The sequence below is a fragment of the Rattus norvegicus genome, chromosome 3, assembly GCF_021556685.1.
Source record: "Rattus norvegicus strain SHRSP/BbbUtx chromosome 3, alternate assembly SHRSP_T2T, whole genome shotgun sequence".
NCBI classification, from domain to species: Eukaryota; Metazoa; Chordata; class Mammalia; order Rodentia; family Muridae; genus Rattus; species Rattus norvegicus.
In genome coordinates, this window is record NC_141536.1 from 11,178,758 (window position 1) to 11,192,272 (window position 13,515).

Below are 13,515 nucleotides of genomic sequence, written 5' to 3' on the forward strand. Positions count from 1 at the left end.
ACATCTGCTGCTGAGGCTGTCCAGCCTGGACTGTTCTGGGATAGCAGCCCTGAGCAGGTGGATCTAGCCTGGGGTACTGTGTGATAGCAGCCCCAAGCAGGCTGCTCCAACCTGGGGTGTTCTGTGATAGTAGCCCAGGACAGACAGGTCCTTAGGGCCTGTCGCCAGCAGGTCTGGTTCCCATGGGAGGACCCAGCTTGCTGCATATCATACTCACCCACCTGCCCTAGTAAGTACATAGCCCATACTACCAAGCAGAGGTGCTAACCTGGACCCAGGGTGCTCCGGTAACTGCTTGCCAAAAGTACAAGTGTGGAGGTTGCCCCACATCTGCTGGATCAGGTCCTAGAATCTTTATTTAAGCGCCAGGTCTATGCTAGAGAGTACATGACTCATGGGAGAAGATTCTAACACCTAACAGACCAGACATTGTGGTGCTACTTGACTCTCCTCTGGCCAGGCCCTGGCCAAGTGCTTTGTATACAACCTTTGCTCCTAATCGCCGTGCTCACACTACACTGAGGGAGCGGCCACGAGGCAAGCAAACCACAGAGCCGGCCTGCGGCTTCTCAGCCTGCAAGTTTGAGCCACTTATGACAATCGCGTCTGTTTCCTACTTGCAACAAAGTCTCGCATCGACGATCTCTTTCCTCTTTGGCCTAGGGGCCAAACTGCAATTTAAAAGATGTCAGAGGTTTTCTCAAAGTCTAATGGCTTCCAGGGCAGTGGGAAGTTTTACAGCAAGGGTTTAAATCAGCCAAAGCTGGCCACGGCCCTCTGGATACCCATCAAAGCCTTGCTACTGTGTGACTTTCTCTCTCCTCCTTTCCCCTCCCCAGGCCCTGCAGTTAGCACCGCTGACCCCTGACCTCAGCTTCAGGCCTTCAGCCCTCATCAGCTCTTCCAGAGCCTGACCCTGGAGGCTGCCAGTCAAAGTCCACATCTCTACTGGGCACCTTCCTGCCTATTAACCGGGCATCACCAAGGCAGGGGACTCTCTAGTGCCACTGGGTCACTGAGGGAGTGCCACTGGGTCACTGAGGGAGTGCCACGAAATGGGACAATTCACGGAGGCACCCAGTCTGGTACGAGGCATGGGTGGGCCAAGAACATGGCTGTCATAGTCCCTGCACCCATCTTCTCTGCTACATCCCCACTCCCTCCCCCGCTTGCTTCCACCCACAAGTCTTTGGTTAATTGTTTGCATTGCTCTAAAACACCATTTCCCAGGATGCCTTTGAGTAGAGGAAGGGAGAAGGCCACCGTGTCCACTACCCTTTTCTCCAGGGTGTTCTCTGATGCCCTTGTGGGCACATCTTCTCCATAGGAAGCCCGTGAAGGTACACTTGCTCCAGTAACAGCCTCGTACACTTCACCTGCTTACCCACAAGCCCCGGATTTATCCTACTCAGTCATGGAATGCCCTTTACCTGCTAGAACCCACATGGGCGTCAGGCAACATCAGCGACCATTTTACCAGTCGCTTTGGTGCTGGCTGACAGGAGGTGACAAGCAGGACATGAAGGAAGGCATTTCAGAAAGGACAGGCTCTTCCCTGAGTCATAGGGTCCAACTTAGCTTAGGGAACGTTTAGTCCCTTGTAGATGAGCTAAGAGAAGGTGCTGAGAAACTTAAGATCTCCCTCATTCCCCAAAGTGAGCCTGAGATTCTCACTGCCTTTGGAGGTTAGAGAGTCATCCCTGGGCTGGAGTGGATGCTTAGCTCGCCTGGCACAGATGATGGCATGGGTTCAAGACCCAGCACTACATAAAGCTATAGTGAGGCAAACCTATAATCCCAGGACTCAGGAGAAGGAGGCAGGAGGATGAGGCATTCAAGCCCAGGGGCTAGGGAGACAGCTCAGCAGTTAAGAGCACTGCTGCTCCTGGAGAAAGCCTGAATCCAGTTCTCAGTACCCTTATCTGGCTCACGCCTGCTCCAGGGGATCCGATGTCTTCAGTCCCCACAGACACCTATACTCACACAGAATACCCCTAATTAGATATAAGCATTTAAGGCCAACCTTGGCTACATAGTGGGCTTGAGGCCAGCCTGGGATGCATGAGTCCCTGTCTCAAGAAAAAGAAAAGAGGAGAGACCCTTCCCCTTCCGTCCCCACCCCCTCTTCTTTTCTCTTCTCTTTCCTGAGGCAGGGTCTCACTATGTAGCTCTGGCCGTCCTGGAACTTACTATGTAGACCAGGCTGGCCTTGGACTCAGAGATTCACCCATTTCTGCCTTCTGAGTGCTGGGTCTAAAGGTGTGCACCACCAGGCCTAGCTTCTGGTTTTCAACATATTTTCAAAGTCAGTAGGGGAGGAGAACCTTCTGGATTAAGTTGAAAATCTCCAGGAGCTGGCAGGATCCAGAGGGTTGGGTCCTCACGTGGCAAGACAAAGCCTGTAGGGTGCCAGCCTCAGCTGGGTCTGGATGTCATTTTCTCCAGCCCCATGATAGCAGACACCCCAAACATCTCTGCTGTTCCAGGTACATGTCCAGCACCCCTTCCTCTGCCCCAACCCAGCTCTGTCCTTCCTTTCCTGTCTGTGTGTCCTCTGCTCTGGCTGTTTGTGACTTCCAGGCACTTGAACGTCAATTCACCCTCCGGGCAGGGAACCCTAGAAGGTGTAGGTTATGTAAAGGGTGGCCCTACCCCAGGCAGCATCTCTACCTGGATCTGTTTATAACGGGGCAGCGTTGGTAGGGAGGCCCAGCAGCAGGACCAGACGTCTAAGTCACTCTCTCCATCCTCCTGATTCTCCCTGTGACACATCATCCCCTTCCTGCACTCAGTGCCCTTCTAGGTGACATCAGATGTCTCTTACTCTAACTCGACAGTAACAGCCTAAGCTCAGGGAGGGGCAGCAGATCTGCCTCTGTCCTTCCTGCTTGGATCTAGGAACTAGGATGCTGGGGTTGGACATGCGCTGTCAGGGAGTGGTCCTCCTTCTTTGTGTTAAGTTCTTTGAAGAGATGGAGGCCGCAGGGCAGACTGGGTGGGAGACCTCTGGGGTTTAACAGAGAGTTAACTTTGCAGCCAGCTATGATTTGTACGAGAGCTTAAAGGTGGCAAAGAAAATCCTTTTCTTACATGCAGCTGCTTCTCCTAATCGGTTGCTTCTCTGGGTGGCCCTGCTTGGCTGACTGCAGATGCATTTCTTCCCTCGATCTCCAGCTTTAGTTAAGGAGCCAGAGGCCCAGGAGACCCAAGGCAGGGTTAGTCTTCCCCAGAAAGAGGAGGCTGATCCCAGCGTCCGAGCACAGGAGCTTGTAAATCAAACTGTTAGCTTAATGGCTTGGACCATTATTCTAAAGCAGTGGGGCTGAAACCAAAAGCCAAATGAAAATATAGTCAATTTGTTCATCCTTTAGTGACTGAAAGACTATGTAATGTTGGGGATCGGCACCATAGACAGAAAAGGGCAAGCAGGGAGGGTGGGGTGTGCAGGGATGAGCAAGGATTTGTGTGCGTGTGATATGTATAAGTGTGTGTGATATGTATGGTATAAGTGTGTGAGATGTGTGTGGTATAAGTGTGTGTAATGTATGTGGTATAAGTGCGTGTAATGTATGTGGTATAAGTGTGTGCGATGTGTATGGTATAAGTGTGTATGTAACATGTGTGGTGTGATGTGCATGGTATAAGTGTGTCCAGTATGTGTGTGTGTGTGTGTGTGTGTGTAAAGCATTTGATATAAGTGTGTGTGATGTATGTGGTATAAATGTGTATGTGATCTGTGTGGTGTGATGTGTATGGTATAAATGTGTGTGGTATATATGTGTGTGTGTGTGTGTGTGTGTGCAAAGCATGTGATACAAATGTGTGTGATGGGTGTGGTAGAAGTGTGTAATGTGTGTGGTATAAGTGTGTGTGTGGTGTGTATGGTATCGGTATGTGGTGTGATGCGTGTGGCGTAAGTGTGCATAATATATGGTATAGGTGTGTGTGTGTGATACGTATAGAGTGTGTGTGATGTGTGTGGTATAGGTATGTGTGAAGTGTGCATATGTGTGTAGATGCCTCGATGATACAATTGTCATTATAGGAATTGTTACCACCTTCCAAGTGTGGAGTTGCTCTGCCACTGAGGACAATACTTCTCTAAACTTCCCCTGCTGCCTACATATTGTCCCATTGTCAGTCTGTGGCTTCTCTGTCCATGTCCCGCTAATTCAATGGCTGGTAACTCCATGGCAGCAGGGTGGCCAAAGTCATTCTGGCTTGTTTATCACCATGTCCTCAGATTAGAGAACCTGCCACAGAGGTGTTCAAGGAGGAAATTTGTGAATGGATGAGTGAACAGATACATGAGTAAATGATAGGTGGATGGATGGATGGAGAATGGATGATGGATATGGATGGATGATGGAGGATGGATGGATGGAGAATGGATGGATGGATGATGGATAGATGGATGGATGGATGGATGGATGGATGGATGATGGATAGATGGATGGATGGATGGATGATGGATGGATGATGGATGATAGCTGGATGATGGATAAGGATATGGATGGATGGATGGATGGATGGAGGATGGATGATGGATAGATGGATGGATGGAGGATGGATGATGGATAGATGGATGGATGATGGATGATAGTTGGATGATGGATAATGGATATGGATGGATGGGTGGATGGAGGATGGATGATGGATGGATGGATAGATGGATGATAGATAGATGGATGGATGGATGATGAATAGATGGATGATGGATGGATGAACAATCACCTCCATCCTCAGCTTACTGTGAACCAGGAGCTCTGCTTAATTCTGCACAATTGTGTCCTGACAGAGAGCTTCATTAGCACATCTTACAGGAAAGGATGTGAGTCTTAGACAGGCAAAGCCATTGGTCAGGGCAAAGTACCACCAGATTACCTGATTTGATTACCTGATGCTGGAGGCTCTCTTGCACACACAGATATCTACTAGGCCATTCCCACCTCCCTGCCATTGGCCTCTATCCTCCTCTGAGGGCCCCAGTACACACTGCAGACAGAACAAGAGTCTTCAAGCCCCTGGGAGCAGAAAGGGCTCCTGGTGGCTCTTTCCTTAGGGGTGGAAGATGATGACTTCATGTCCCTCATTGGAAAACACAAAGAGTCTGAGTTATTCTCCTAATAGTATGGGGTATTTTATTTCTAAGAGTTCTTGCTCCACCTCCCACATGGCTCCTTGGCCAGGTAAGAGGAAACCGTGGAGTCAGTCCAGAATAGGCCTCACAGGCCTGAGCCTACTCTCTCATTTTTAGATGTAGAGACTGAAACTCCAAATTCCCAGCCTCTCAACTGGGTCCTCACATTATGAGTATCCTGGATGCAAGGCTCCAAACCAGCTAATGGGTAACCCCCAACCCTGGTACTGCTATTTCCTGCCAACTGCAGGATACAGAGACTAGAAAGAAGCCAGGGCCACCGGAAGTCCTGTCTGTGGGACCCACTACAAGGATGTGCCACTGCTTTCCTCGGCCTGGGGCTCTCCCCAGACCCCTTTGTGGCTGGCGATAGGAGCAGAAAACAGCCTGTGTGACACAGTGACCCAGCCAGGGTGGACGCCCCACCCTGCACGCTGCTTTTCCACGTGAAAGGTGTTTAATTATTTCTGACAGAGTTCAGCCTCCACATCTGTTCTTGAGCAGGGAGGGTCTGTTTACGTTATCCATCACTGTGACAGGTTCAACTTTTTTGGAAGTGCATTTTTCCCCCATCATAATGGGGCCAGGATGGAGGCGTCAGATCAGCAGTGACATGCGACCCAGACAAAGACCCCCCTGGGGCTTCATGTACCGTGCAACAACAGCAGCCTGACCTGGCCCTGGCATGCCTTCTGAGCACAGCCCCTGCTTGGCAGCAGGGATATGGCAGCGCTGGGGCATCTGTGTGAGGGTTTCATTGTGTCTGTCAGAGGCTTTGAAAATCTTTGGTCATTGGATGCTGGTCATTCATTCATTCATTCATTCATTTATTCCAGGGGTGACTCACCGCCTCCTCTGTGCCAGGCACCCCGTTTAGCCCTGAGGACATGGCTAGAGCCTTGAAGCCTGGTTCTTGTGGACTTACATTACGCATTACTGAGGAAGATAAAAGACTATCTAGTTTATCTAGTTAATCACCTGATGGCAAAGTTGCTAAGCCCTTCAAAGGGAAGCTTCTAGGCCTGAGGTACCCCTTGGCGATGAGGAAGGACCTGATAGAGGTGCTTCAGAGACAGGAAGGAGTCTCAGGAACCCCAAGATTAAGGCAGCTCTATCCTCAGCATCCACACTGGTGCACTGACACATACAAGTTGTGCTTGCCCAACACTGAGTATGTGCTGCAGACTCAGTTACGATAACAGCAGCTCCCAGAGGTCTGAGGTTCTCTCATGTCCTGCTAAAAGAACCTGGCACACATGTTGCGTTCCAGGGCCTGTGTAGTAGGTGATCCCAGGGGTGTCCTTGGAAGACACACAAGAAAAACTTGGAGCTTGGCCTTGCCCCTCTGTCTCAAGTGGTTAGTGTGTTACCAGCATGGGCAAGAAAGGCACTATGCAATGTTCCAGGCTAGCCACTCCAGGGAGCCTGAAGAAGCACTGGACCCAGGGTTGGGATGTTTGTCCTGAGCATAAAATGACATTCTCTACACCACATTAGCCACACTTGATGCCTGCCACCAGAAAGAGTTGTCATGGTTGGGTAACTGCTTCTAACAGTACCTCAGAAGTCCTAATGGGTGGCAGACCCTGAGACAACCCCCTCTCTTCCAAACAGAAGCACTGACTCATTTCTACCCCCCAAGCTTCTATCAGGGCCAGCTACTGTAAAAATAGAGGCCACCTGGAAGGTATCTTGTGCCCATGGGAGCTGGGGGTCCTGGTGCCCCTCTGGCAATGTCACCCAGATGCCTGCATGAACGTGGTCACTGGCATAATAGAAAAGAGAGCCAAGGAGGAAATGAGACAGGGGAGGGGCCTCAGGAGAGGCATCGACCAACTGAAGGCAAGTAGAGAGATCTGTGGGACACAGAGAGATGGAGAAACCAGAGGGAGGTTTTGCTGTTGAGACTCCGCGCTGACAGGTGCTAAGAGGTGGCAGTGTGGCGGTGACTCCTGCCACCTCCTGATCAGTGTTCGGTCATGTACTTTCCGTGACATTTGCTGTGAGCCCAGCAGAGGCCTGGGCTGATGGGCAGCAGGGCACATGGTCACTGACATCTGTCGATAGAGGCCACTTGGGCAAGACACAAGAGGCCACATCCAGTGTGGCAGAGCTGCTTTCCCGAGGCAGCTCAGCGGCTTGTTCAAGTGCATTAGGCTCAGGAAGGCAGCGGTCCCGTCGTCACTGTCTAACCGGCTGCCTGGGAATATTGCTGGTGCAGCTGTCTTGATAAGGCCAGGGGTGTCCCTCATGACCTTCAAGAAAGGCTCTTTCTGCCTGGGTTGGCTGCACACGGTCTATGCAGCCTTTCTTGTCCTAGACCCAGCACTTTTAGTCCTCCTATTTCCCTTAGTCTGCTACCCTGCCCCACCCCACATTGTCCTTGTCTTGCTACAAATTTCTGAGCATGACTCCCTGGGTGTTACAGGGCCACGTGGTGAAAAAACAAGGTCTGCTTTAAAGTCAGAGTGAGCCTGGCCCCTGTGTCAACTCCTTCTTATTCAGATGCCCTGCTTACGGGGCAGAAGCTAAGGTCATTCCCTGCCTCTCCTTCAGGTGCATTAGCAGTGAGGGCACAAGCTTGCTTCCCATCTGAGGGCATCTTCCCCATACAAGATACATTAGGACCCATCACTAGAAAACAAGAACAGAGAGTCCACCTAGATTCAGGTAAAAGCCAGGAGTGACGCCCAAAGTTGTTTTCATAGTGGACATCTGTGCTCACATATGTACACACATGTGCACACTACTGCCCCTCTCCAAACACACATTACACACCGGCCAAAAAAAATAGAATCTCTGATGAGCTCACTGGACTCAGAACCTGGATGGAGGGAAAGTTCCCAGATTTCAGCTGCCATCTGCTGCTGTGTCCTGAGCATTGCAGAACTCTGACACAGGTGGCGTCAGCCAGCCCGGGCTTTGGTGAATGAAGGGGCCACTGACCTTCTTGAAGTGAGGCATGTGCCAGAGAGTATCCAGCTTCACAGGAGGCTTGTACTTCCTCAGCTGACTGCTCCTCGTCTCATACAGCTTTCCCAGGATTACCTGCAGGCCGGAAAGGCAGTGCTGAGATGCTCGCCCTGCTACCTGGGGAGGCTCTAGAATCGCCATGGAGACAAAGCCTCTGAGCATGTCTGTGGAGTAGTTTCTAAACAGGGCTAAGTGAGGAGGGAAGACACACGCACGTTTATCGCACAGCTTGGGGTCCTGTGGGAAAGGGATGTGAGCTGAGCAGAGACATCCTTTCCCTCCCTGCTTCCTGATTGATACAATGTAACTCCCACCTCCAAAAGCCTTCTCCGCTATGATGCTATGAGGGACCTGTCTTCAAACACTGAGCCAAAAGAAGTCCCTCCCTCTTTAAGTCATTTTGTCATGCATGTCATAGCAATACTACAGCTAACACACCAGGGCAGTGACCATGAGGTCCTGGGGTAGGGGCTGGGATTGTGGGCCGACAGTCTTGAAGGCCCCTTCCCTCCACCACTTGATCTGTCTCCTAGGCCATTTCATAGCACTGACACCCTGGCCCTACCCTGTGTACAGTTCATGGTTGCTTTGGGTACTGGCTGGCTTTGTGTATCCACTTGACACAAGCTGGAGTCATCAAAGAGGAAGGAGCCTTCCTTGAAGAAATGCCTCCATGAGATCCAGCTGTAAAGCATTTTCTCAATCAGTGATCAGTGGGGGAGGGCCCAGCACATATGGGTGTGCCATCTCTGGGCTGGTGGTCCTGAGTGTAGTCTTTAATTTAAGCATGAGAGCCTTATCTATTCCCATTCTATCTCCCAAATAATTGACACAGAGGCCTATTAAGTTTATTAACAAGCTTTAAGCCTAGATTGGGCAGATTCTGAACTAGTCTGACCCTCTAAGGCTATCTACCTTCTAGCCACATGGTTCTTTACCTTTAATCTGATTCTCCCCCTGGCTCACTCAGGTTCATGTGTGTCCTCATGTCTGCTTTCCCATTGCAAACACATAGTGTATCCTCCTGGCCTCTCCACATGGCCTCTCTTGACCTTCTCTCTACGTGGTCCTTTTCTTACTTCTCTCTCTACCTGGGACCCCAGCTGGGATTGGAAGTCCAGCTTTCCTATCTCCTTTGTCCAGCCATAGGCTGATCAACTCTTTAACCAATCAGAGATAAGTGGGGACCATTCTATGCACAACAGGAAATATACAGAAAATGGTTCAATAACCACCACAATGTTAACGTCTGGAGTGTAACCAGATCTCTGGGCATGGAAATCAGCAACTGAATATATAGCGCACAAGACCAACCCCCACAACCTGGGTTCTATAAGAAGGCACGCTGAGCAAGCCAGGGGAAACAAGCCAGTAAGCACCTCTCCGTGGCCTCTGCATCAGCTCCTGCCTCCAGGTTCCAGACTGTTTTGAGTTCCTGTCCCCACTTCCTCCAATAATGGGCTCCGATCTGGAAGTGTAAGCCAAATAAACCCTTTCCTCCCCAGCTTGCTTTTGGTCATGGTGTTTCACCACACAATAAAAACCCTGACTAAGACATTTTGGTTTCTGGTTTGACCACGGAGTAGCAGTTTTTTGAGAGTCGCTACCTCCTACACTAAAACTAACACATCTCCAGTGGTTCACAGGGAACCCTGGTATCTATGTGAGGAAATGTATGGCTCAACAGGGTCCACTGTCTCACGGTGCAGGTCCCATGATGGCTGCCCAGGAGGAAGAAGGAATGATGGTGGGCATCTTTGGGGAGAGAAAACTTGAGCATACCTAGAGCCTGAGAAGTCTCTCATAGGCTTCAAAGGTGGGGAAGCCCATTTCTTCTAAACCTGAGTTCAATCCCCACTAACAGGTACCAGCAAGCCCATAGCCGTCTTGGTGTCTGTCCAGGATTGAGGTGTGTCCCTACCAAACTCAGATGGTGCAGCCCTAACCCCCGTGTGACTGTGTGGAGATGAGGCTCATGAGGGTTCTTGAGGTTAAAGGGAGTCAGGCATGAGTTTCCATCCAACACAACTATGGTCCGTAGAACAGGGGGTGGGCGATAAGGGTTCTATCCCCAACATGTCAGGACACAGCAGAGGGTGTCTGCCTGCAGCCAAGGAGCAAGACCTCAGCAGAAGTCAGTCCTGCGGGCACCTTGATCTTGGAGTTATAGATGCTGGAGCCATATCTGGAGTAGTGAGGAGGAGGGTGGAGAGGCACAGGTCCTAGTGGGTTCCCTCCTCTCTCAGAGGACCTCCTCAGCCTGCCTTCTTTGCTCCTTTACTGCTTTGCTTCCTACAGTCTTTGTTGTGGCAGTTCCCTGGGGTCAGGCCATGCAGTAGACTAGGGTTGAACTTTGGCTGGCCTACAACTGAATTCTACAGGTTTCTATAAATCTTTTAGGCACCATTTGTAGCATATAAGTCCCAGATGTAAAATGGCCTTCTACCTGTTCCTAGAACTCTTCCAACTGTGTTAGGCCGAAAGTGCAAAACTCTAGAACCAGACTTAAAGTGACTTAGGTATAAGCAAACGTTTGTGACAACTAGAGAACTGAAGGAAGGAAAAAAGCCGTTGTTTCTGCAGATTCCTACGGTCGAGCCATTCTGCTAATGTAATATGTATTCCAGAAACTTCTAAGCCCATAGGCTGGGTATTCACTCTGTCTTCTAAAACAAGGTTGAGACTTTAAGTCAGAGCAGAGAGACCGTCCAGTGAGAGGTGGCCAAGCCAGGCTGAGGAATGCAACAGACACAGGCTTGTGGCTTTTCTGATGCTGCATTTCCTAGACTAGAAAGGGTGTGTCGATGCCTTACAGCATGGTCCTTGTAGGAGTTGCTTATTCGTGCTTTGAGCAGAGAACCCAGCTCAAGGTCATTGCTCACTAGATGGCAACTGTCACCAAGAACTTCATTAGGGATCAGTGCTGTCCAAGAGCCAGCATTCCCCTCAGCAGCATGCAGGCTTATGGTAGAGCCAGGCTTCCTCTGGGATGTGGGTGATTTGGCCTTGAAAACTGATTATCTTTTCAAGCCTGGTGATTTGTGACCAGCTCAGACAAAGCTCAGCACCTGGCGGCTCCCCTGGTGTATGTGAGACAACACGATACCTACAAAGACCTGGATCAGGATGCTTAGGGAGGGAGGTCCTCAGTTCAAATCCCGGTACTCTCGTTAAAAGCTGGGAATAGTGGCACTTACCTTTAACCTCATCTTTGGGGAGGTAGAGGCAGGAAGATCCTGGGGTTTGCTGGGCAGACAGTCTATGAACCAGGGAGTTTCGGGTTTAGTGAGAGACTCTCTCAAAAAGCAAGGGGAGAGTGACTGAGGAAGATACTCAGTGTTGACCTCTGGCCTTTAGATGTGTGTCTGTATACCTGAATGTGTGTGCATGTGTGCGTGCATTTGCAAACACACAGAATGAGAAGAGGAGGATTCTGAGGTTGGCGTGCCACTTTCTGAATGTCCACTGTATGTTAAAGCAGGGGACTTGTGACATTATTCCCCTAAACTTACTACCTCAGTCTCTCGAAAAGACATACCCAGGAAGTTCGTCCAGCCCTCACATCCTGCCACCCTTCATCCTTGAGGTGGGACCCACATCACAGGAAGAATGCTCTGCTGCAGGGCCCTGAGACCCTCTGAAGGGCTGCTTTCCTACAGGAGGAAGGGACCTTTGTGTCTCTGAAAATGCAGGCCAGAGGGCCATCTGAACACATGCACCTTTAAAGATCACTGTCTGACCAAATTCAGTCTACTCCTCTTTCCCAGGATGGCCCACCATCTCCTCAAACCCAATATGAAAATATGCAGGCCTGTTTCTTTGGGTCTTCATTTCTTTGGAAAGATTCCTGAGTCAGGAGAATTCCTAATTTTAAATATTTTATCTGGTGTGTGCGTGTGTGCATGTGTGCATGTGTGCGTGTGTGCGTGTGTGCGTGTGTGTGTGTGTGTGTGTGTGTGTGCGCGCGTGTGTGCGTGCATGCAGGTGCCTGCAGAGGCCAGAGCAGCTTTATTCCTCTGGGGCTGGAATACTGCATCATTGTGAACCCACAGACATGGGTGCTGAGAACTGAACTCCAGTCCTCTGGAAAAGCAGCATGTGTTCTTAGCTCCTGAGCCATCTCTCCAGCCCCTCTGTCCATCTCTTTCATCACACAGGTCCTCACTAGGAACCCAGGATAAATATCTTCTGGTTCGACATGGCTGTCAGCTCTAGTGGGAAGGGCAGAGAGGTTCTGAGTGGTGGGAACCAGTGCTGATTACAGTGGGAGGCTCCCCTGTGGAGTTACGAAGCAGCTTGGGGTAGTAATGCTGCCTCTAAAGCTCAAGCGCTGTTACACAGCGTGTTGACTTACTAACAGACAGACCACGGGCCACTTTAAAAACAGTCCAGGGCTGGCCTCTCTGATGAATACCAAACCATGTGGAACACCCATCCTAAAGGCTACACAATTCCACCTTCGAAGGTTCCTCTGAACCCCAGCGTGTCCCTAGAACCATTTTGCTGATCTTCTTGTATTCAAGTAATCAGCAAGAAGAGCCTACACTTGGGCCAGACACACCTGGTCGGAAGCCACTGGGAGTCATTTCATCTCACTGTCTTTTGTTTGTGGGTGTGCACTTGTGTGTTTGTGTGTGGGGGAAGGGCTACACATCCACGTCCACGCACATGCCTGTGGATGTCAGTGGCTGATGTCTGGGACCTCCCTCAATCACTCTTCACTTATATTTTTTTAAAAGAACATTCTTTTTTTTTTCTTTCTTTCTTTTTTTTTTTTTTCGGAGCTGGGGACCGAACCCAGGGCCTTGCGCTTGCTAGGCAAGCGCTCTACCGCTGAGCTAAATCCCCAACCCCTTCACTTATATTTTTTAGAGAGAGTTTCTCACTGAACTTCCCAACTGAATCCCGGGAGTCTTGTTCCCCTTCCCTGTCCTCAGCACTGGGCACCCAGCTTTTAATGAGGATGGTGGGAATCCAAACTCAGGTCCTGGTGCTTTCCTGGTAAGCTATCGCCCCAGTCTCTGTCCCTTCATTTCTCCAAACCTCAGTTCTTCCATAAAGTGAAGCAATCTAAGATCCTAGTTGGAGATGCTGACTTGTTAAAGCTCCCGGAAGCCCGAGCGGAGGCCGTGGGGTCTTGCCAGCTCTCGGGAGGGAACAAGGCTTGGGGGTTGTCCGTGACTGTTGTAAGATCAGGGATCTGCATTCTAGACTGGTTTCGGTTGGTTCTGCTTTCCCAGAGGTTCTTTCCCCCAACCCAGGCTGGCCTCAAACTCGCTGTGGCAGGTCAGGTTAAACTTCAACTCCTCATCCTTCTGACTCCACCTCCAGGTGCTGGCGTGGGGAGTGCGTACCTGGCTTGCTGCCTCTACTTCCAGTGACACCTAAAAAGCACAGGCTTT

At 50.3% G+C, this 13,515-nt stretch overlaps 1 protein-coding gene across 2 annotated transcripts in view; it reads right to left on the minus strand.

The window, feature by feature from the left end:
• Cfap77 (cilia and flagella associated protein 77) overlaps positions 1-13,515 on the minus strand; it is a 122,739-nt gene that overhangs the window by 19,028 nt on the left and 90,196 nt on the right. For both annotated transcript variants that reach the window (NM_001127563.1, XM_087653769.1), the window contains 1 exon segment: positions 8,087-8,188. In NM_001127563.1, coding sequence (NP_001121035.1) covers positions 8,087-8,188 — 102 coding nt within the window.